The sequence below is a fragment of the Eurosta solidaginis genome, chromosome 5 (genome assembly GCF_040869045.1).
Source record: "Eurosta solidaginis isolate ZX-2024a chromosome 5, ASM4086904v1, whole genome shotgun sequence".
Taxonomy (NCBI): domain Eukaryota; kingdom Metazoa; phylum Arthropoda; class Insecta; order Diptera; family Tephritidae; genus Eurosta; species Eurosta solidaginis.
Window position 1 is genome coordinate 228,665,628 of NC_090323.1, and position 25,617 is coordinate 228,691,244.

Sequence of the window (25,617 nt, forward strand, 5' to 3'; positions counted from 1 at the left end):
TAATTTTGTAAGAGAGTCCCAAATATCGAAATTTGTATCCAAACTTTATAGTCTTAAAATATGATTTGTGAATGTGAATGAAAAAGACAAAAATTTCAACCAAATTCTTACTTTGTAGGTAGTATATTTGCAATACATAAGTACATTTAATTACATATCTTTCTCACACATAGCGTTTATAACGATTATCAAAAAAAAAGGGGAGACATGAATAATTGTATAATTTAAAATATTACGAGCAAAAGTAAGAGAAAAGAAAAGAACCCCCAACAGAACAAGCTTAGTCAGACTTAAGTATTCATATTAGATTTCGTTTCGATTTCGGCCCAATAAAGTGTGATCTGTTGGATCATTTTTTTTCTCTCACTTTATACACTACACTAACTTACGTACATTTTCATAGCGAAAATAACTATTCGTAGTTCAACATTTTTTTTTCCGTTCTGAATTTGTCTTGGGACGATGCTATAAGCAGCCTTGTTTTGGCTTTGGAGCCTATGCTGTAGCCCCCTGGCTAAGAAACCTGCACTATCGTATTTTTTAAGTTGCATACATACGTTAATAGAAATGAATTGTAAGTAAAGTTTGTAAATAAAATGGGAATGCTGGTGTTCTGGCTCATTTAGAGGGCACGTAGGGTTAACAGGTAAGGGGCCACCGAAAATTTAGATGCGTCGGTAGCCATGGATTTTGAGGGTGGGTATAAGCACCGGTCGTCGCAACAACACCCGCGGCGCCATCAAGTTATATTCGGCCCTTTTTGTTTATACCATTTTGTATTTATTTTCAGCATATTTTTTGATTTTCAGAGTTTAGTAACCGGCCGTGTCCGGTTCGGTAATTTTTTTGCGTTAGATTTATTTTTTTTTGAATTTTAAATTTTGAAGTTTAACGGTCTGTCCGTGGCCTCCGGTTCGACCGGATGTTGTTTTATTTTGAATTTCCAGCGTTTTGAATTAGTTCTGCACTGTGTGACCATTTAAAGGCATGATAGGAACTTTTTTTCTGTTTATGGCGCAGGAACAGTAAGGTTGGCAAGGACCCGCCACAGCCGGCAATGACTAGCCATTGTGCACCACCACATCATGCCGACCGCCTTCCTTACTGCTTCCACAGTAGATGCGTTTCCATAACACCTTACAGCCCGCAACCCGCATTTTAACGCTAACACTTGCCTCCACATATGCGAAATCTTTAATTAAGACTATTCCGCATTTATAGATATTTGTGAGTTTTGACATTTTAGTATCTTTTGAGGAAAAAGTAGCATCCTGTACTGGAAGGAATTATTTACCACACGTTTTGCGATGATACTTTTTTCACAAGTTTCGCAGCCGTTTGAGGGTAATTATTCGGTTTTTTGTGAATATCTATTATTAAAAGAACAATTTCGTGTTTCCGACTTCTAATTACATTGCAGAATTATTGAATTCAATTCTGCTGGCATTTCCTTTTGTGTCTTCTATTCCCCTTTACATTTGCCAGTTCCTCTTAAAAGAAAGCGAGAAACAAAACACGGAATACAACAAGAGTTAGCAACAAAAATTTCAAGAACTGCTTGGTATGGGCGCTGCTGAACTACTTCCTCCCTGTATCACCCTCTTAGTCTATGTCATGATCGACTTGAGTTCAGTGATTTTCTAATGTAAAAGGGACTTACACTTTGCATGTACAATGGCTCAATATTCTAGGTCACTTCTTTCCTATGGAAAACTATTCTAAACTCCCTTTATTTATGCTGACTTTGCTAAGACAAACCTACATTTGATTTAACCTGATTATCCTTGAATGTCCTGCATACTTATTAGTATCGAGGTTAGACATATCCCTATTCGGTTTCGGGTCTATTAAATTAAACGGCTTTAACGGTTAGGGCCACCTAACATTTAAGGTTTGCATAATTTTGGCCGTCACATCTGTTTTCATGAAAACAAATTTTCTTTACAACATTCCTACAAACAATATAAACTATTCAACATGAATACGAGTGTATGAGTCGATAGCCTTGTTGCTTCCTTTGCTTTAAGGAGCCCAAATCCGCTTTAACTACCTATTCGTTTATGTTGCGAGATTTAAATAATTTTTTAAGAACGAAATTAAGTAAATTTTATTTAAATAAGTATGTTCATGTTCAATTAATAGATTGTGCACTCAATTTTAAATTGACGGCTGATAAAAAACAGCGAATTTTTACAAAACGTTTGCTAATAACTTTTAAATAGAATTGAATGATAATTAACCGCCACCAGATTATGAACAAAAGGCGTTTGACAATTTTTGTGCTATTATAAGAGTTTTTGTGAAGTAAAAAATTACCATTTTTTATAGGTGGAGTCAAATAACCACGGTTGTTGAACAGGGTGAACTTTTAAAACTTCTAAAAAAATTTCTTCATAGCGCCAATCAATACCTTTTTTTCATCCTGATACCCTGTCTATGCTTATTTTAGCTGAAAACTGTGTTTAATGTCTATGACAGACCAAAATTTTAAATCCCATTTTTAATTAGGCAAGATTATAACTAAAGAGTATTTTAGTCAGCGACTATGATTACGGCCCAAACTATTTTGATGCAATTTAATTCATTTAATTCAACATGCGATAAAACTCCTAAAAAAATGGCAGAGAAATCTCCCACTCAACTCACATTCATAATACCTACTTTTCTCCCATTAACCGGTTTTCCCTTTTTCGAACATTGTTCAGAATAAGAGGAAAGGGAGTTCTGAAAAAATTCACAAGGATTTTTTATTTAAAATACGAGGAATGGGAGAAGGGAAAAAACTCGCAAGGATTTTTTGTTTAGAAAGTTTCGTCCATATTGGTTTAGTCGTTTAGGTGGAGTTCAGTTACAAACACACATACAGAAGAAATTCATATATTAAGTTGTAACAAATAACTTACCGTCAAGTTTCCTTGCAGCAAATTTAAGCTTAATAACTGTAAATTTTGCACTACATTAGTAGTAACTATCATTTCTGACATTAACTTTTTTGCCTCTTCTTGATGCCCAAAGTATATCGCCAAATCAAAGAGAAACCGTGATATCCAAGCAGCTAAAGGTAATGTGAGTAGAAGTTTGCTGAAATCACTCTGAAATCGTTCGGTATTTAAGAGTTGCCAACATTGCGCCGCATGAACAAAGGCTTTAGATATTTCTTTGCTAGTTGGTGTAGTTAGTGATATTTGCGGCGGTTCCATACTTTGCACATCTGTAGCCTCTACTTTCCAATCAACTGTAATTAAATTGTCGGTTAATACCGGTTTGTAACATTAAACCGTCTGCTTATATTCAATACCCTCGATCATAAATTTTAACGCAAATGAGTATGAGATGGTAACATGATCTCGGACTCGTCTTTCATATGACATTCAAAACTTAGCTCGAATCGTATTAGTTCTTATTTTGAAAATTTCTTTTATTTTTGTATTTTGTTGCACCATATCATTACTGGAGTCGAATGTTGACATAATTTACTTATATACTGTAAAGATATTCAATTTTTTGTTAAAACTTGACTTAAATTTATTTTTTTTTAAAAGTGGGCGTGTTCGTGATCGGATTTAGCTAATTTTTATTTAGCACACACATAGTAATAGGAGTAACGTTCCTGCCAAATTTCATCATAATTTTCGATATCGAAAAAATGGGCGTGGTTATAGTCCGATTTCGTTAATTTTAAATAGCGGTCTGAGATGAGTGCCTAGGAACTTACATACCAAATTTCATTAAGATACCACAAAATTTACTCAAGTTATCGTGTTTAAGTACGGACGGACGGACATGGCTAAATGAATTTCTTTTTTCGCCCAGATCATTTTGATATATAGAAGTCTATATCTATCTCGTTTAGTTTATGCCGTTACGGATTACCGTTATGCGAACAAAATTAATATACTCTGTGAGCTCTGCTCAGCAGAGTATAAAAACTAACAGACAAACCCTAGCACTGAGGTTCATGTCTCCGCTATTAAGCACAACTCGTTTTTAGCGAGTTATTTAACCACTGCTGCGAGTCTTCAATAATTGCCGCTAGATGGGTTTAACACTCTTTTGCGTGCCTAGCCTAGCGAGTTACAAACAAGCATAAATACAAGTGAAGCTAATATAAGCGTGTTAATAATAAACTTCAATCGACTGACAAAAATCGCTATCTGAATTTTAAACTAAGTTAAGCTGTGTTTAGAACAAAAAAAAAAAATATTTGATACAACGCGGTTTATTTTGAAACTTTATATTATTAGCAATTTACAATAAAGCCTTCTAAACGGTTGTTTTGCTCTCCTGGAAACTGCGTTATTGCTGATAGCCTCTGTATTGAATATAAGCCGACGAAAAGTTATACCAGCAAGACTGAGTGGAAGACCATCCTACACCAACTCTGTTTTAAAGAAGATCTTATTTCAACCAGACCCTCCCTGTCATCTTATAGATAATGCGTTTTAACGGTACAGCCGTATTAGGGCGATCTCATCCACTCAGTCGAAAAAATAATCCAAGCAAGTTTTACCTGTGAAACCTTCTACTAATACATGATTAATATCAGCATCCTCAGATCTTATATAACAATTTTTGATGTAACAATGTAATGAATATATAAATAAGGTTGTTGCATAGAATAACACTTGTGGGCTGCCTACTGAGCTTGTAGAAACAATTTCTATTAATTTATCCCAGTATACATTTTGACCCCAAGTTTTATTAAAAGGTAAAAATGTTTCCCAATGTAAAATTTTTGCGCAAAGCATTAATACTTGAAATATTTTCTTCCATGTTTCATTTGTATCACATTTAATTTCATCGTCAATTATTTGACGTATATAATATTCCAATGAGATGGTGAATAAACGGCAAACGAGTACAGGCGATAGCTTTGGGGTCTTGTGATAAATTAATGGTAATGCTTCTTCAACCAGCATTTCTTGATATTTCTGTGGATTTTGTTTCATGCCATCAGCTATCATCTCCAGCAGTCTAGGCTGTAGTAAAGAGAAATACTTGAGTTGCTATTTCTATCACTGAATTTCATATATCTTTGGTTACAAGTCATAACATCCTATATAAAAAATTATGCACTGAAAGAAATTGTGTTAGTAAAATCAACAAATCTGTTCTTTTGTTCTTGACTTAACGGGGATTCGGTGAAATTGATCGAATTATGGTTAATTCGACCGAGTTCTTTGTCAAGCGAACAGATTAGTCTAGTCATTTCAACAGAAGAGAAATTGTCTGTAAAATTCTGTAAAATTGACAGATTCCTAGTCAATCTAACTGATTTTTCCGTTAGCACAACTGATCTCACTGGTCATTTCAACAGTGATCAACAGTCAATACATGAGCAAATTTCGAAGAGAATTTTACGCTCACTGCGCTCACTACTTTGTACTTATGACGATGGTGCCACTTGTTAAAAAAAAAAACACCAAAATAAGAAAACCACCAAATCCAAAAAACACAAAATGGGAAAACAACTAAAAACTAGTTTTTCAGTTATCAATACAAAACGAAAAACCCTTTTTTGAATTTACTGTACAAAAAAATATGGGATACCGGGACACCTATTTATCGGGTACAAATTTTGCAAAAGTTTTGTTTGAACGAACAGGACTTTTCCCAAGTTAGTAACATTTTGTTCAAGTTTTTACGAATTTTCACTCACGCGATCGTATCTAATAAGATAGTAAAAAACATCCTTTTTTAATGTTGATGTTTCCGACAAAATAAAAGTTTGAGTTGTTTTGGAATCGTTTCAACTTAAAGTGTTACGAAAATTAAACTTGCCGAATTACATGTCAAGTTACTCCGGTGGTGAATTACCTTCCTGAGATTTGATTCTTTACTTTTCTATAACTTACAAGTGCTCTATTTAAAATGTTATGTCAAACATTTATACTACAAATTTTGTTCGAAACAATCAAGTGTGGCAACTCTACATGCGAGAGAAGAAATTGGGAATGAGCTGAGCTGCAACTGAAAGAATTGTGACTACTATTTTCATTTCTATTTGCAAAGCGAAGTTCAAAACTATCTAATATATATTATAAATGGCAAAGTTTGGATGTTTGGATGTTTGTCCAGACGTTTGTCTTTGTGACTCAATCACGCAAAACGGCTGGACGGATTTGTATGAAATTTGGCATGCATATAGCCAATAGTCTAGAAGGATCTACTAGCTATATATTTCAAAAGGGGCGTGGTCTCCGCCCCCTAGGAACAGTTAAAATTTAATTATTATATTTTTTTGTCTTTGCGACTGAATCACGCCAGAACGGCTTCACGGATTTTGATGAAATTTGGGACAGTGTAATGTACCATGTCGGATCGCCAGATGTTACAGCGGCAGTGCAATGTTATACGGGCGTGCATGCTAGTTGGACCTGGTCTAAGCTCTTCGGCTGGGGTGGATACTTGTATAAACTATTCACACTGCATACATACATAAACATAATTTTCATGCACTTGATTTTCTTTTAATATAAAATCCTAATATAAACAACAGCAAATTACACGTCGGACAATAATCACAGACAACACAGAATACCAGATAAGCGGACGGACGCATGGAAAATTGTTTCCTACGGGGAACGTAAATTGTAGCGAAACAAGACGACAACAGAACGACAAGAATGGAACTGCATCATGGAGACTCAGATGTTATTCAGTCTCCGCTCTCTCCCTTCCCAACCATTCTACGAGAGTACACCATCTCTCCCGTCCCAACCTAATATAAGAATCAGCGCCTGAGATCACATAGTTTTATACCACTTACACTTTATTCATTTTAATTAAAATTCATTATCGTTACATAACAAAGTATTATGTTTGCAGTGAGAGGAATCGTTTAATATTCTCTCTCAATGCACTAACACTTAAGCAAAACGAATTCAAACATTTAACGAACTCGAACACATATGTGTAAACGAACTTACACATGCAAATTAAATACAGGAAAATTACCGAAGAGCAAGCGAGAATAAAACCGTTTATAACACTTTCGAACAATTTTATTGAAGTATATGTATGGATGTGCAAAATCAATCAGTTCACTTACCAAAAGGAACAAACGACAACAAAAACAAACACGCCAAATATACAGCGATACGACAGAGGCAATGAAAACTCAGCAAAGAGATTTTGTATTTTGCAAAACACACATACACCACAACCAGTCTTATAACCCTTATGTACGTACCTTTATTAACCCTTGATGATCCCACGTTGTTTGCGCAAACAGCAGGTCCTCACTGGAAATTTGGTGGAATTTTGTTATGTATACGCTATATTCCCGCTTTACACCATGACAATTGTGAATATACTTATGTACTTTTTAGGCAAAAATATTCAAGAATTTAAAATAAAAAAAAAAAAAAAAAAAAAAGACTAAAGAGCCGAACTCGAAATTTGTTTGAGCTTATTCCAAAAAAAATTACGCAAAGGCGTTTTTACATTACGAACATAAAAAAAATTATTTTAGAAAGATTAATTCTTACAGAAATAGATACATGTACATATATGTATCTACGTTGATACTATGTACGTAATTTTATAAAAATGAAGAAATATAGAAATATAAGTATGATGAAATGCTGGAGATTTATGTTGTATGTCTGGTTGTAAATTGGTAGTCAATATAGCTGTAAATAAATACGTGAATAATTTTGGAAATCCGTATTGTAAGTTAGGTATTGCTATGGTTTAATCTGATGCAGATGTGTATAGTTGTAAAGCTAAGTATTCAGCTGAGGTAACTTGTAGATAATCCTATAGAGAAAATAGGTCGCAATTTAGAACTTTGCACAGGGAGTTCCTTATATAGTAATATATAGATATACGTACCAAGAAGGTATTGTACAATGCACGAGTTATTGTGAGGAAAAAGTACATATATGGTAGGTGAAGCCACTAAATTTGGCTGAATTGGAGCACCTTCTTCAGCGAACCACCCTCATAAGGGAGTTGGCCATATTCGGCTGAAAATTACTTAACGCCACTTTATTTGTACTTCCTTTTTGGAATATATATAGCGTTTGTTTGCTTGCAAACAATTTAAAAAATTTTACTTGTGCACTTTAAAAACTTTCCACTTTAGAATATATTATTTATTGAAACTTCTTACACTAAGATGTGTTCTTTGGCACGACTTCGAACAAAATGGACGAGTCTAAGCAAACGTTAATCAGGCGTCACTTTTAAAATTGTATGCAATTCGTTCTTATTTTGCTGTAATGCTCTAAATGTGTTCGCCTTCCATGACATATAACTAATTATATGACAGGAATGCCTTTTATGTACAGTGGAGGTAAAAATTATTAAACCTGCATAGGATTCAAACATAGCACACATCACAAACACAAATTCTAACCTAAAGCTTGTCTACCGTTTGGAATTTGAAAATATGAGTGCTATATATGTAAAAAAAAACTGTAATAGTACGAACTAACCCAACGAACTTCTAGGTTAAGATTTATTCTGTGGTTTCACAGTGGTTGTATATCTTTACAGTGAAATGTTCCGAGTAACTTTCCGTCTTCGCCTTCCAATACATAGTACGCCGTACCTTGTTTACTTCGAACCCGCGCCTTGAGAAACGTAGGAGCTAACTTGCTATTGAAGTTCTTGCTTTGGTTACTCTGTGAGAAGTTTCTACGCAAAACCATCTGACCCTCCTTGAAAGAAATTGGTCTTGCCCGTAAATTGTAAATTCTCTCGTTTGTCTTGTAAGATTTTTGTATATTGGTACGCACGGTATCCCGAATTAATGAAAGGGTATTATGTCTTTGTTCCATACTTTGTACGCGGCCTTCTTCCAACATACCAAGATTACGAAGTAACTCATAATTGTTACCGTGTGTCATCATGTGTTGACCAAAGACAGCAAAATATGGGTTTGTTAATGTCGACTGATGAATGGAATTCCGCAAAGAGCAGTTGATGCTACTCAAGTGCTGGTCCCATTCACGCTGATCACCTTTGATGTAGGCGCGAAGTGCTGCATTTATGGAGCGATTGACGCGCTCCGAACTGTTACTTTGCGGAGAGTACGCAGCGGTACACACATGCTTAATGCCACATTTTGTCAAAAAGGTTTCAAATTCACCAGATTTGAACTGGCTGCCATTATCGCTTACCAGAACTTCCGGTACGCCAAATACGTCAAACACATGTTCCTTAAGAAAGTTGACAATAGGTGACGTTGTGAACTTTTTCAAGGGGCAAAGGAAAGTAAATTTGGATAATTGGTCAAGAACTATCAAAATCCCTATATTTCCGTTCTTGGACCTCGGAAAAGGGCCGATCAAATCTATAAAAAGTCTTTGGAAAATGCGTTCCGTCGATACAAATTTTCCCATCAGAGGTCTCAGTGTTTTTGTCGGATGCTTTGTAGTCTTACACGTGACACATTTTCCTACGTAATCACGCACAGAGCGCAAAAGCCCTGGCCAAAAGAAAAATCGTCTAACACGCTCAACGGTCTTCGCTATGCCACCATGTGAGCTCGTGGGGTGGTCGTGTGCACTGCGTAAAATATCATCTCTCAAGCTTTCAGGTACAACGAGCTTCCAAGACGACTCTTGCTGTTCTACATCTCCTGTGTAGTATTCCGTACGGTGATATATGAAGTTTTCCCGAACTTCAAAATCAGGGTACTTATCTTTATTTACCAAGATCTTGTTCCGAAGATCTGCGTAGTTCGACTCACTAAAAGCTGTGGAAGAAAGGTCAATGATAGGTACATAGTCTGCATTTAAATCGGCTATGTTGACTTCGAACGCTCGCGAAAGAGCATCTGGTACTACATTGTTAGTACCTTTACGGTGTTCAATCCTAAACTTGAACGCTTGCAGCTTGAGAGCCCATCGTGCTAAACGACCGCTTAGATCTGATTGATTCATCAGCCATCGTAAACTCGCATGATCTGTTATTATTTTGAACTTTTGTCCTTCCACGTAAGACCGAAATTTCTTCACAGCTAAAACTGCTGCCAAACATTCTTGCTCAGTGACAGAATAGTTCCGCTGGGCCTTGTTCAATTTTTGAGACATATAAGCGATGGGAACTTCGTCTTCATTCTCATTTAACTGTGCGAGTACTGCTCCTACTCCGTTTTGGCTTGCGTCGCACTGTATAATAAACGGTTTTGTAAAATCAGGGTTAGCTAGAAACGGTGCGGACGTTAGTCGCTGTTTCAGTATGTCAAAAGATTCTTGTGCTTGTACGGTCCAATCAAAGGATTTATTCTTTTTGAGCAGTTCAGTCAGCGGTTGAGTCACGTCTGCAAAGTTTGCTATAAAGCGTCGATACCAGCCTGCCATTCCTAAGAAGCGGCGTAGCTGTCGCACTGATTGAGGTTGTGGAAAATCTACTATAGCCGAAACTTTTGATGGGTCTACTTTAAGTGTTCCATTACCCACAAGGTATCCCAGATATTTTACTTCTTTTAAACAAAATTTACTCTTGCCGACATTTATAGTAAGCCCTGCCTTACGTATCAATAATGCAACTTCTTGTAGTAACTCAACATGCGATGCAAAATCTTCTGAGACTATTAGAAGATCGTCCAAATACACAAATACCCGTTCTTTCAGGTTGTATGGAATTACCTTATCCATCAAGCGACACATCGTTTGAGGAGCGTTGCACAACCCAAACGGCATCACTTTAAATTGATAAAGAGGACGATTGGGAACTGTAAAAGCTGTCATTTCGCGCGACTTGGCCTCTAGTGGAATCTGCCAGAATGCGTCTTTTAGATCCAAGCTAGTAATAAATTCCGCACGAGGTAACCGGCTCAAAATACCGTCTATATGAGGTAATGGATACGCGTCTTTACGTGTTATTTCGTTAACTTTACGACTGTCCAAGCATAATCTAACCTTTCCTGGTTTTCTCACAAGCACTACCGGCGATGACCAAGCACTGCTTGACTCTTCAATTACTCCTAGTTTTAACATGCGCTCAATTTCTACTCCCATCAATTTTTCAATGGCTGGTGAGACAGGAAAATGTCTTTGCTTGATTGGCTTAGCAGTTCCTACGTCTATCTCATGTTCAAGCAATGTAGTCTTACCTAAACCATTCTCCTCGTAGGATGGAAAGCAACTAATGGCCGCATTGAGTTTACGTTGTTGTTCAACTGTCAGATCGTGATGGTTTTCATTAACAGTTGGTAATAAAGTTTCGCTTATTATATGAGGAGCTAGCTGGAACGTTTGCCAAAAATTTACTCCTAAGTATACGTCTTGTGACAAACTGGATATGATATAGAATTCTACGGGTTTTGTATCTTGCTTGTAAGTAGTCATTAACTCAACAACACCTTCTACATTTTGCCTTGTACCGTCTGCGGTTCGTGCAAAAGTTTTCAGTGGTTTAAATGCCAATTCATATTTCTTATTTATTATTTCCTCAGCTAATTTTCCCCCTATACAACTTATTGAAGCCCCCGAGTCTAATAACCCAAGCATGTCGAAGTTCATAATACGAATAGCTGCATACGGTCTAACATCTCCTGGCTTACAAATGATGCTCGATAATAATTGGTTACGTTTAACACCTATCTCTTTCCAAAATTCTTTAGCTCTAACTGCTGAACGCGTATGCTTAAAAATATGTTCGCGCCTAGTTTTATATTCCTTAAGACGTTCATGAAAAGGTTTGATAGGATGTACTCGTGGTAAATCCAATAAATCTTTTGTCACATTTGGTGGTCTTAAAACTTGTACTAATTCTGGCTCTGCGCTTGCAGAGGTTTCGGATGTTTGCGGTTGTCGTTGCAAACATCCCGTAGCGCGTTTCCCGACTTGTTACAATTTGGACAAGTTGGTAAAAAGAATGCTATTAACCCGCACCCATAACAAAACACACGCCGCGGCTTAATGCATTGTTTGTAATTGTGTCCCGCCTCGTCACAATTCCAACACTTCCTATTGGCTAAATCTGATACTGCTGATATTTCATCGGAAGCGTTGTTAACTTCCTCATTAATATCCACGTGTTTGACTTCCGAAATTTGTCTGCCTGGAACTCGAAATTGCTTAAAAGGAACTTTTTGTGCACCTTGCACAGTGTCAAAGAAATTTTCGCGTCTTAGGCAAGCACGACGTAAATCGTTGAGAGATGTAATGTCGAAATGTAATAATTCTAATCGCACATCAGGTTTGAGATTTTGTATTAAAGTTTCCACGAGCTCTCTTTCAGACAACGGAGTGCTTAGTGAATCACACAGACATAATACACCTTCTAGAAATTTTTCAAAAGGCTCATTCGGTTTTTGTTTCCTGTTGCGAATAGTTTCTTTAATGTCAAAATCTGTACGAATATCCCTAAAGTTTCTTTTCAGAGCATCACAGAATGAAAACCATTCAAATACTCCATTAGCGCGATGGTATCGCCAAAACCAATTTTTGGCCTTACCCTCAAACAAAATATGTGCGTTTTGGCAAAGGGCATCAAAGTCGCCACGTAATGATGACGTTGTTAATGCGTTCACCCTATAAATAAATTCGCTAACAGATATGCCCTGAGAAGAACCATCAAAAACTAATTTCCAATTTGAAATTATCTTAGCGATTCCACCTGCTGATAAAAACGTTTCTGCGCTTTGCGATCGAGCAGAACGCGTACGCGTAGCTTCTGTGTAGTAAGGTGTCGGATCAGCGGAAGATTGTCCTACCCTACTATTTTGTAAATTAACAGCTGTCCTGCCCTGACTGGGTAAATCATCGCTAGGTCGTGACTGATTTAGGTTCATCGCTGAAAAATTACCTTCTAAAGAATTTGTTAATAACCTTTCAATGGTATTTTGAATATCGCGTGTTACTAATTCTTGTTGTCGACGCACTACAGTTTCTACTACTTCTTCTATACGGTCAAGATCATTCTGTTGGGTCAGTCTATTTTGGTTCAATCGGTTAATGCGAGAATTACGATTTTGTCGACGCGATATGCTCGAATCCCCTGTGTTATTTACTTCACCATGTTCTAGTGAAGCCGTGTCTGACACTGCTAAACGTCTATGAGTGATTCGTCCCCCCATAGAAATGGGTTCTGATATGGGTTCTAGAGATATATTTTGTCCACCGTGATTGGTCATAAAATTACTATCAATTTGTCTGCGACAAAGTGGACAAGAATTGCTACTATATACCCACCTTGCTATACATTCTCCATGAAATCTGTGCTGACAAGGAGTAATTACCATGTCAGAATCCAACAAAGTTTCATTGCAAATGGTACACAATGAATCTTGTGCATCCTCTACTTCTAAATTTTCATCACTGCGATGAACAGGCATTTTGTTACAATCGCAAAAAAAATTGTTAATCAAACTAAAGATAAAAAAAAAATACCGAAGATTCTTCGACAAAGCTCACATTCACCGAAAATTATTTCCTTGTTGAATCTTTGAAGTATTATTGTTACTACAATCCGATTAAATTATGAATATCTTTATTATTTTCGATTTATAAAGTATTTGTTAAAATTTGTAGTTAAAATTATATATAAGTGCTTTTACTGCTAAATATGAATTCTTTCAGCAAAAATTTAATCCAAATAAAAAAATCTCGGTAATTTCTATGTGATCCCACGCTGACTTCCAGTGGCCGCCGTGTTCCCTTCTTCTCGTCTGCTTCGCGAATGAAAATAAAACAATTGTGTGCCAGATCTTTGCTAACTGCTATTATTTGCAAACACTCAACTTATCCAAAGCCGACCATATGTTTACAAAAGTATAACAGTTTGAGGAGATTGAAATTCAGAAGCAATTCAATGGTAGAGTGTAACAAACATATTACTTTAACTCTATTCCAAAAGAAAAGCAAATGAGGTCAATCACCCCAGTGAGAAATTGTTCGTCAAAATATGACTGAATGTGGTTAAGAAAACGGCCTCCGCATTTTAACCTAATTCCAACACTCTGTCACCCCTGACACTGATAAACAGATAAAATTTTATTCGGGTACCCGCGAAAGCGAGGGCCCCTAGTTGGGCGCCATTTTTATGTAATGTACCATGTCGGATCGCCAGATGTTACAGCGGCAGTGCAATGTTATACGGGCGTGCATGCTAGTTGGACCTGGTCTAAGCTCTTCGGCTGGGGTGGATACTTGTATAAACTATTCACACTGCATACATACATAAACATAATTTTCATGCACTTGATTTTCTTTTAATATAAAATCCTAATATAAACAACAGCAAATTACACGTCGGACAATAATCACAGACAACACAGAATACCAGATAAGCGGACGGACGCATGGAAAATTGTTTCCTACGGGGAACGTAAATTGTAGCGAAACAAGACGACAACAGAACGACAAGAATGGAACTGCATCATGGAGACTCAGATGTTATTCAGTCTCCGCTCTCTCCCTTCCCAACCATTCTACGAGAGTACACCATCTCTCCCGTCCCAACCTAATATAAGAATCAGCGCCTGAGATCACATAGTTTTATACCACTTACACTTTATTCATTTTAATTAAAATTCATTATCGTTACATAACAAAGTATTATGTTTGCAGTGAGAGGAATCGTTTAATATTCTCTCTCAATGCACTAACACTTAAGCAAAACGAATTCAAACATTTAACGAACTCGAACACATATGTGTAAACGAACTTACACATGCAAATTAAATACAGGAAAATTACCGAAGAGCAAGCGAGAATAAAACCGTTTATAACACTTTCGAACAATTTTATTGAAGTATATGTATGGATGTGCAAAATCAATCAGTTCACTTACCAAAAGGAACAAACGACAACAAAAACAAACACGCCAAATATACAGCGATACGACAGAGGCAATGAAAACTCAGCAAAGAGATTTTGTATTTTGCAAAACACACATACACCACAACCAGTCTTATAACCCTTATGTACGTACCTTTATTAACCCTTGATGATCCCACGTTGTTTGCGCAAACAGCAGGTCCTCACTGGAAATTTGGTGGAATTTTGTTATGTATACGCTATATTCCCGCTTTACACCATGACAATTGTGAATATACTTATGTACTTTTTAGGCAAAAATATTCAAGAATTTAAAATAAAAAAAAAAAAAAAAAAAAAAGACTAAAGAGCCGAACTCGAAATTTGTTTGAGCTTATTCCAAAAAAAATTACGCAAAGGCGTTTTTACATTACGAACATAAAAAAAATTATTTTAGAAAGATTAATTCTTACAGAAATAGATACATGTACATATATGTATCTACGTTGATACTATGTACGTAATTTTATAAAAATGAAGAAATATAGAAATATAAGTATGATGAAATGCCGGAGATTTATGTTGTATGTCTGGTTGTAAATTGGTAGTCAATATAGCTGTAAATAAATACGTGAATAATTTTGGAAATCCGTATTGTAAGTTAGGTATTGCTATGGTTTAATCTGATGCAGATGTGTATAGTTGTAAAGCTAAGTATTCAGCTGAGGTAACTTGTAGATAATCCTATAGAGAAAATAGGTCGCAATTTAGAACTTTGCACAGGGAGTTCCTTATATAGTAATATATAGATATACGTACCAAGAAGGTATTGTACAATGCACGAGTTATTGTGAGGAAAAAGTACATATATGGTAGGTGAAGCCACTAAATTTGGCTGAATTGGAGCACCTTCTTCAGCGAACCACCCTCATAAGGGAGTTGGCCATATTCGGCTGAAAATTACTTAACGCCACTTTATTTGTACTTCCTTTTTGGAATATATATAGCGTTTGTTTGCTTGCAAACAATTTAAAAAATTTTACTTGTGCACTTTAAAAACTTTCCACTTTAGAATATATTATTTATTGAAACTTCTTACACTAAGATGTGTTCTTTGGCACGACTTCGAACAAAATGGACGAGTCTAAGCAAACGTTAATCAGGCGTCACTTTTAAAATTGTATGCAATTCGTTCTTATTTTGCTGTAATGCTCTAAATGTGTTCGCCTTCCATGACATATAACTAATTATATGACAGGAATGCCTTTTATGTACAGTGGAGGTAAAAATTATTAAACCTGCATAGGATTCAAACATAGCACACATCACAACAGAGATAATAGGCTACTGGCGAAATTTTTTTCGAACATGGAAAGGGGGAAGGGGGTCCCACGACCCCTTCGAATAATTACTTTTTAACAATTTTTACACATTATAACTTTACGTATACTGACCTTCACCAATATTACAAACTCAATGGGTGAAATAAGTCGAGGGCTTACAAAGTGAGCAGTGATACACCCCCCCACCCACTCCTTTCCACTCTCGTGAAAAATCTATAAATTGTTATAACTCAATGTAAATTTGGTCCTAAAATCAATAATTTTTGGTATCTGGCTCATACAGATCGATATCTAAACAATTTTGGAGAAACGATCAATGGTACTCTCCTCCTCCCGCCATCCGCCCTCCTTCAATTGTTTTTATTAGCACGCTTTTATTAGCTTTACCTGTATGTTTCTTTGTAACTCTTCATTCGCTCCAACGCGCCTGTTGCCTTATTAACATGGTTTTATAATTATCTTCACCCTATTTGTAATCCCGTTTGGGTCATATCGAGACCCTTCCGGGATCATTTCTGGATGGTTTTCGGGATCCGTCCGCGATCCCGCCGGGGTCATTTCTGGACTTGTTCGGGACTATTCCGGGATTATTTTGGGACCCTTCCGGGATCATTTCTGTATGGTTTTCGGGATCCGTTCGGGATCGCTTCAGGGTAATTTTGGGACTTTTTTTCGACTAATACGGGTTCATTTGAGGTACCTTCCGGCATCATTGCTAGATGGTTTTCGGTATCCGTCCAGGATCCAATCAGGGTCATTTCGGGACTATTTCGGGGCCATTTGGGGTACCTTCCGGCTTCATTTCTAGACGGTTTTCTGGACCCGTCCGGGATCCCGTCGGGGTAATTTCGGGACTTTTTCTCGACTAATACGGGATCATTTGGGGTAGCGGCATCATTGCTAGATGGTTTTCGGGATCCGTCCGGGATCCCGTCAGGGTCATTTCGGTACTATTTCGGGATCATTTGGGGTACCTACCGGCTTCATTTCTAGATGGTTTTCGGGATCCCGTCAGGGTCATTTCGGGACTATTTCGGTATCATTTGGGGTACCTTCCGGCTTCATTTCTAGATGGTTTTCTGGATCCGTCCGGGATCCCGTCGTGGTAATTTCGGGACTTTTTCTCGACTAATACAGGGTCATTTAGGGTAGCTTCCGTCATCATTGCTAGATGGTTTTCGGGATCCGTCCGGGATCCCGTCTTGGTAATTTCGGGACTTTTTCTCGACTTATACGGGATCATTTCGGCATCATATCTGGATGCTTTTCGGGATCCGTCCGGGAACCCGTCGGGGTCATTTCGGGACTTTTTCTCGACTAATACGGGATCATTTGGGGACGCTTTCGGCATCATTTCTGGATGGTTTTCGGGATCCGTCCGGGATCCCGTCGGGGTAATTTCGGGACTATTTCGGGATCATTTGGGGTACCTTCCGGCATCATTTCTAGATGGTTTTCGGGATCCGTCCGGGATCCCGTCGGGGTCATTTCGGGACTTTTTCTCGACTAATACGGGATCATTTGGGGACGCTTTCGGCATCATTTCTGGATGGTTTTCGGGATCCGTCCGGGATCCCGTCTTGGTCATTTCGGGACTTTTTCTCGACTTAAACGGGATCATTTGGGGACCCTTTCGGCATCATATCTGGATGCTTTTCGGCATCCGTCCGGGAACCCGTCGGGGTCATTTCGGGACTTTTTCTCGACTAATACGGGATCATTTGGGGACGCTTTCGGCATCATTTCTGGATGGTTTTCGGGATCCGTCCGGGATCCCGTCGGGGTCATTTCGGGACTATTTCGGGATCATTTGGGGACCCTTTCGGCATTATTTCTGGATGGTTTTCGGGATCCGTACGGGATCCTGCCAGGGTCATTTCGGGACTATTTCGGGATCATTCGGGGTACCTTACGGCATCATTTCTATATGGTTTTGAGGATCCATCCGGGATACCGACGGGGTCAATTCAGGACTTTTTCTCGACTAATACGGGATGATTTGAGGACCCTTTCGGCATCATTTCTGGATGGTTTTCGGGATCCGTACGGGATCCTGCCAGGGTTATTTCGGGACTATTTCGGGATCATTTGGGGTGCCTTCCGGCATCATTTCTATATGATTTTGAGGATCCGTCCGGGATCCCGTCGGGGTTATTTCGGGACTTTTTATCGACTGGTATCGGATCATTTGGGGACCCTTTCGGCATAATTTCTGGATGGTTTTCGGAAATTTCGGGACTATTAGGGGATCATTTGAGGACATTCCGGCATAATTTCTGGATAGTTTTCGGAATCCGTCTGGGATCCCGTCGGGGTCATTTCAGGACTTTTCGGGACTAATACGGGATCATTTTGGGACCCTTCCGGAATCATTTCTGAATGGTTTTCGCGATCCGTCGTGGATCCCCTAAGGACTCTTCCTGGATATTTTCTGGATGGTTTTTGAGAACCGTCCGGGAGCCCGTCAGGGTCATTTAGGAGTCCGTCCGAGATCCCGTCAGGGTCATTTCGGGACTATTAGGGGATCATTTGAGGATCTTTCCGGCATCATTTCTGGATAGTTTTCGGAATCCGTCTGGGATCCGGTCGGGGTCATTTCAGGACTTTTTCGGGACTAATCCGGGATCATTTTGGGACCCTTCCGGAATCATTTCTTTGTGGTTCTCTGGATAAGTCTAGAATCGTGTCGTTGTCATTTCGGGTTTTTTGGGACTATTCCGGGAACTTTTGGAGACCCTTCCGTGGCATTTCTAGATGGTTTTCGGTATCTGTCCGCGATAGCGTCGGGGTCATTTCGTGGATTTTTCTGGATAATTTCGGGATCCTATCAGGTTATCAGCTCATTTAGTTCTTTTTTTACTCAATTACAAAAATAAAATGTATTAGACAGAAACATCTTTTTAAACAGATAACTTGATAAACAGGCTAACGTGAATATCCCATATATTTAATTTTCTCCTTGCGGACGGGGCCGCGGGTAAAGGCTAGTAAATTAAATAAATGATAAAATATAAAATTTGGTGAAAGTGTGTTTAATAAAACAAAATAATAAAGTGTATAATGTTTAATGTGAGCCAGCATATTTGATGTGCGCCCAATTGAAGTTCGGTTAGTAAGTGTAACCGTGGTGTGATGGTAGCGTGCTCCGCCTCCCACACCGAATCCCCTGGGTTCACACTCCGGGCAAAGCAACATCAAAGTTTTAGAAATAAGGTTTTTCAATTAGAAGACAATTTTTCTCGCCCTCGGCCGTGTTTGGCAAGCACTCCGAGTGTATTTCTGCCATGAAAAGCTCTCAGCTGCTCGAAATCACGTCTTATCACCCGCTCCAGTAACTTTGGTCGGGTGGCTTGGAATCACGTCCTTTCCAACCTCCCACACATCGCAGCCCTACTTGTTGTGTGTCAAATATACATCAGCTGCTCGAAATCACGTCTTATCACCGGCTCCAGTAACTTTGGGCGGGTGGCTTGGAATCACGCCCTTTCCAACCTACCACACATCGCAGCGCTACTTGTGTGTCAAATATACATCAGCTGCATCGAAAATTTGTAACTAATAAATAAATAAATACTCGCCTCCTCAAGAAGTGTTAAACTGATTAAATTTTGACAAATTGAGAATTAACTTATAAAATCCAACGGGTGCCGGAGTCGGATTTGAAACCAACAATAGGTGGAAATAAAAAATCGGATGGGTTAGCTAAACAGGGCGCATCCTCGGCTGCTAAAGAAACAGAATTCGCTACTGGTAGGTGAGCTTGACAATTGGGTTGGAGAAGCTATATATTGCGCTGGCAATCCGATGAAAGGGTTATGCTACACAACCCTTTGAATAGTATGGGTATTTTAGACGCCTACCTGCCGCGCGTATATTCAAAGCCCCATAAACGCTAGGATGGGAATCATCCGTCGAAGCTTGTACCGCAAACGCACCAATCAGATGGACGGGATTAAAAGAAGACAAGAGTTGCTCATATTGTGCGGTTGCGAACGTACGACATTTTCAAATTATGTAGAAACAAAAAGTTTGGTAAACCTTCTACACATACTTAGCTTGCTTTTTGGTTATGGTCCCTTGGCTTAATTTCATCGTGTAGTTTTAGGGATTTGGTCCCGAATGTGTTCATAGAAATTTTACCGTAAATCGATATTTACATATTTGATCTCTTTGCATCTCTCCCTCTATTAATTTGATGTACTGCAAGTGATCAGGTAGCAAACATACGACTTTAACATTAGTTATGTATTTAAAATGAATTAAGAGAAAAGTTTTATAAAAATAAAAAAATTCAGATTTCAAGCCATTTTTTTTAATAAAGTAACTTAGCAAACTTCTAAAAGCAATCTATATTTTGGCTATAGGTTCCTTCGTTCAACACGAAGGTTTTAGGCTAAAAATAATTTCGATATATAAAAGGGGCGTGGCACCTCCCATACAAATGGAATATATCATACTGCATAGCTCTGGATGTAGTCATGGTAGGATAATGTAAATTGGTAAGCAGCTATATGACGTTAAATCCTAACACCTCCAGTAAAATGTGGAATTTGAAAAAAAGGTGGGTGGCACCTTCCCTACAAATGGGATTTTTCAGAACTATGGCTGCCGTACAAACTTAGGTTATTTTAACACCTAAAGTTTTACTGCATTGTTGAGTTTGGCTGTTATTCCTTTTGGACGTTTAGTAATCTGCCGCCGTTAAAAAAATTTGATAGCTTCAGTCTATCTACATATATATATATATATATATATATATATATATATATATAAATCAAATTGTGTGTGTGTCTTCGCTATGCAAACGTTTTTCCCACACTTCAATCATCACCAAATTTTGGCTATAGGTTCATTCGATCAAGACGAAGGTTTTGTCATATTTCAGATTTAAGAATTTTAAATTTAAGTTTTTATTTTTTGGCTATGCGAATGAGCAATCTTAGCTCCCAAAAATGATCATGTTGACAAAATCAATGATCGCATTCAAAACCAAATTCCTGGTGAAGTGGCGAAATATAAATCGATCGACACAGTTACAGATGAAGATCAAATTGTGAATTATCCAATTGAATGTCTAAACTCTTTAGAACCACCTGGAATGCCTGCGCATATATCAACTTTGAAAATTGGCTCACCAATCATGCTTCTTCGGAATTTAGACCCACCAAAATTGTGCAATGGAACCAGACTTTGCGTTAAGAAATTAATGCCGAATGTAATCGAAGCAACAACCATCAGCGGTAAAAGCAAAGGTGAAGATGTGCTCATACCACGGATCCCAATGATTCCTACAGATTTGCCATTCAATTTTCAGCTCTTTCAGTTTCCTGTACGCCTTGCTTTTGCAATTACAATCAACAAAGCTCAAGGACAATCGCTTACTGTTGCAGGATTAAATTTATAGAGTCCATGCTTTTCCCATGGCCAGCTATATGTTGTTGCAAAAATATTGTGTACCCACTTGCATTACAATAAGGTACAATAACAAAAAGGTTTTAGACGAAAATTTCACCAACTATGCGTACAAAAATCAATTCAATTTGCAGAACAATAAACTAAATTATCAACAAAAAAACAAAAAATAACGCAACATTCATTTGATCTCGGGCGTTACAAATTAAATTTAACTCTTTTTGCTTAGCTATGATCAAAATAATGTTAAGTGTATTCAGTTTTTAGTTTTCCATTTTGGTTTACGATTTTCCGTAAATGCCCATATGCGAAATCGTTCCCAGCAGATTCGGATTCTACATAAATTTCTACGAAAAAATCCAATGTAACATAGGTCCAAATTCAATTTCACGTCTAAGCAATAACCCGACGTTTTATGGCACAGAGTTCAGAAAGGAACACAACATTCCACAAGCTCGAATTGACATTAGTGTCCACAATATTTTTTATAGTTTTAAGCATGGTATAAATATTACAAGGTAAAACCGGTGAGAGCCGAAATGTTGTTTAAAAAAATTTTAAAATTCTCACTGCTCTCACATTTTTTTTTTTTTTATTTTGGTGTTGTTTTCATAACAAAAATATAACAAACTGTAATATATTTGGTAATTCTATACGACAGCATGACACTCTTAATACACGTCCAAAAATAGACGGTATCAAAAGACGCGTTTTGGATCCAGGATCGCGAATCTGAAAGCGGAGGTAAAAAATATTGGGTCTGTCAAGAGATATTTGCAAAAGAAATTTTGAAAATTTTCATGTTGTTGTTGTATTTTTGAGGATTTTGTGGTACCAACAAAAAAATTCTGAACATAAGTGTTTTCCGCGGATATAGTTTTGGTCTCCAAACCGGTGTTGAACCCACCCAATGTAATTTTTTATAAGCGCGGCCAAAGGCCGCCAATGCAGAAAGATGTTCTGCGCAAAAATACTATGGATCCCACCCTCGGTTTCGGAGCACTCCGACGTCATTTTTCGGGTTTTCGTTAATATCTTTTGAACGATCCAAAATTTTTATTTTCCGCATTCGGGTTATTATTGTTGAGGTCAATACAAGTCTTTTGACACCTCTCTTACCATATAATTTTGCGTTCTAACAATTATATTATGATATTTTATCCAAAACCGAATTTTTTATTCGTGGATATAACCAGAAAATAAGAAATCTCAACGGTCAACCGCATTCCAGAATTTTCAATTCAAGAATTGTATTGTGGTTTCCCGCAAAAAGAAGCTTCAGGCCACGATCCTCTTCTGAAGAATTTTCTTCACAAATTGTTTAGAAATTTATCTGCGTCAGCGCGACGAGAAGAAAAACCCGACTTACCGCCAACGTGTACGGAAGAGAATCATATCATATCATATTGATATAATAATAACAATTTGGTGTATATATCTGAAGAGATTAAGGTCTAGCTTTCCATCTAATTCGAAGGCTACGTATCGTGCATTCGATTTTCTACGAAGTGGCTCACCTAAGTATATGTTTTGTGCCGACCCAAAAATGTATCTGCTAATTCGGACGAACTTTTGGTGCCAAGGTAATGCCGAAGGACAATCAATACCATTTATACAAATTTTCTTAAATATTTTTGATGGATAGGCCAACACACTAGTTCTACACCACGGCAGCAGACTTTGATCGTTCAGCCGGTAAATGCCGCTTCCACGAACTATCATACTTCAACTGGACGATGATGTATAGCTAAGTTGCAAAGAGCTACAGCGTTTTTGCTGGCGTGGGCAAGTTATGGGAAGATCTCCACTGGGTTCGGAGAAGCAGGTGGGGGATGACTTTGATCTCTCTTGACTTTGAGCTCCCTGTTGGCGTCAGTTATCGCGAAACAAGGTTAGCTGGAGTGACTTGTTACGCAACGACCAGCATCTCCTAAACGGTTAAGCGCCAATTAAAAAATGTATCTTCCAACCGCGAGGAAAAGGACCAAAACAAACTAAAGAATATCTCCAAGGTCATTTTTTTCCGCAGTAGCAAGGACACTTGAGACTGGTGATCTCTTATAAAGTGAAGTTTCAGCATATTTAAGGGTTAGACGTATAAACCAAGTGAAGGAGGATGAATGAAAAATCAATAGGGGTGGTCTCCAACATTCGCTTCTTAATTAGAAGAGGTTAAGAAGTAAGGCCTTTTCTTTTGCCCCTTTGCAAAAATAGCACGTGTTGAGGCATCCATTATATTGGTAACTCATTTTTTTGCCATATACATAAAAACCGATTTCAAAACATTTCGAAATGTTTTTTCACTTATTTCATAAGCATTTTATTTTTTTTTTTGGTATTAAAAAAAATGAAAATGTCAAACCAACAATTTTTTTTGTGTTTACTTTGGTTTGGCATTTTCACAAAGGTCAAGAAAGTGATTTTAAAATTTGTTTGTTGTGAATGGTTTTACCTGATAATATTTATACCATGGTTTTAATTTTAAGCATGAGAAAAATATTACCATGTAAAACCAATTACTCTTCTTGGCGCCCATAATGGTTTTTTGATTTTAAAAAAAAAAATTTAAATCACTCTCTTAAACTTTGTGGAAATTCCAAACCAAAGTAAAACGAAAAAAATTTTTGCTTTGGCAATTTTTCATTTCGAAATGTTTTGAAATCGGTTTTTATGTATATGGCAAAAATGAGTTAGCAATATAATGGATGCCTCAACACGACCTATTTTTGCAAAGGGACAAAAGGAAAGGCCTTAATTAAGAAGCGAATGTTGGGGACCACCCCTATTGATTTTTCATTCATCCTTCTTCACTTGGTTGACATGTCTTTAACCCTTAAATATGCTCAAACTTCACTTTATAAGAGATCAGCAGTCTCAAGTGTCCTCGCCACTGCGGAAAAAATGATCTTGGAGGTATTCCTTGGTTTGTTTTGGTCCTTTTACTCGCGGTTGGAAGATACATTTTTCACTCCAGCTAACCCTGTTTCGCGATAACCAAAGTCAGATCAAAGTCTTCCCCCACCTGCTTCTCCGAACCCAGTGGAGATCTTCCCATAACTTGCCCACGAAAGCAAAAACGCTGTAGCTCTTCGCAGCTTAGCTAAACATCATCGTCCAGTTGGAGTTCGTGAAGGCTGAATTTACCGGCTGAACGGTGAAAAAGCTAGTGTGTTGGCCTATCCATCAAAAATATTTAAGAAAATTTGTATAAATGGTATTGATTGTCCCTCGGCATTACCTTGGCCCCAAAAGTTCGTTCGCCTTAGCAGATACATTTTTGGGTCGGCACAAAACATGTATTTAGGTGAGCCAGTTCGTAGAAAAACGAATATACGATACGTAGCCTTCGAATTGGATGGAAAGTTAGACCTTTATCTCCTCAGATATATATCACACTAAATTGTTATTATTAGTGGATATGTATCTCTTCCGTACACCTTGGCGGTAAGTCGGGTTTTTTTCTCGTCGCGCAGACGCAGATAAATTTCTAAACAAGTTGTGAAGAAAATTCCTCAGAAGAGGATCGTTGCCTGAAGCTTCTTTTTGCGGGAAACCTCAAAACAATTCTTGAATTGAAAGTTCTGGAATGCGGTTGACCGTTGAGATCTGTTTCCCACCAAAAAAAAAGTTATTTCCACCAATAAAAAATTCGGTTTTGGATAAAATATCATAATATTAATGTTAGAACGCAAAAATATGGTGATTCTATACGACAGCATGACACTGGTAATACGCGTCCAAAAATACCGAGAGGTATCAAAAGACCCGTATTGAACTCGACAACAATAATCCGAAGGCGGAAAATAAAAATTGTAGATCATTCAAAAGATATTAAGCCATTATGGTGTTATTTCACATTAATTTTTTTTTTAATTATTAATATTTATAAGATTTCTTTTATTTGCAATTTATAAAGTTTAGTTCAGTTTTAATAATTAACAATATATAAATGTGGCATTCTTGATAATGGCACGACAAATTGGGCACAATGCTTGTGTTCCTTTTTTCTCAGCACTTTCTTTTAGTTGTTGGTAACATGGTTGACAAAGTTTGAAATGTTTGCATGGATCAAACAGTATTTGCCTTTCCCTTTCTGTTATACCACACACCCGGACTTGGCATGGCGTAGCCCAGGGTTATTTTTT

At 37.6% G+C, this 25,617-nt stretch overlaps 1 protein-coding gene and 1 long non-coding RNA gene across 2 annotated transcripts in view; both read right to left on the bottom strand.

Moving 5' to 3' along the window:
- IntS10 (integrator complex subunit 10) overlaps positions 1 to 25,617 on the bottom strand; it is a 59,809-nt gene that overhangs the window by 31,331 nt on the left and 2,861 nt on the right. Inside the window, exons 5-6 of the mRNA XM_067788735.1 lie at positions 4,511 to 4,979; positions 2,904 to 3,235 (exon numbers count right to left, since the gene is read on the bottom strand). Coding sequence (XP_067644836.1) covers positions 2,904 to 3,235; positions 4,511 to 4,979 — 801 coding nt within the window. The remainder of the gene's footprint in view (positions 1 to 2,903; positions 3,236 to 4,510; positions 4,980 to 25,617) is intronic.
- LOC137252688 (uncharacterized) lies at positions 14,962 to 16,041 on the bottom strand. The gene is made up of 2 exons (XR_010953649.1): positions 15,537 to 16,041; positions 14,962 to 15,461 (listed from the first exon to the last, which is right to left on the bottom strand). It is a non-coding gene; the product is annotated as an uncharacterized lncRNA (long non-coding RNA).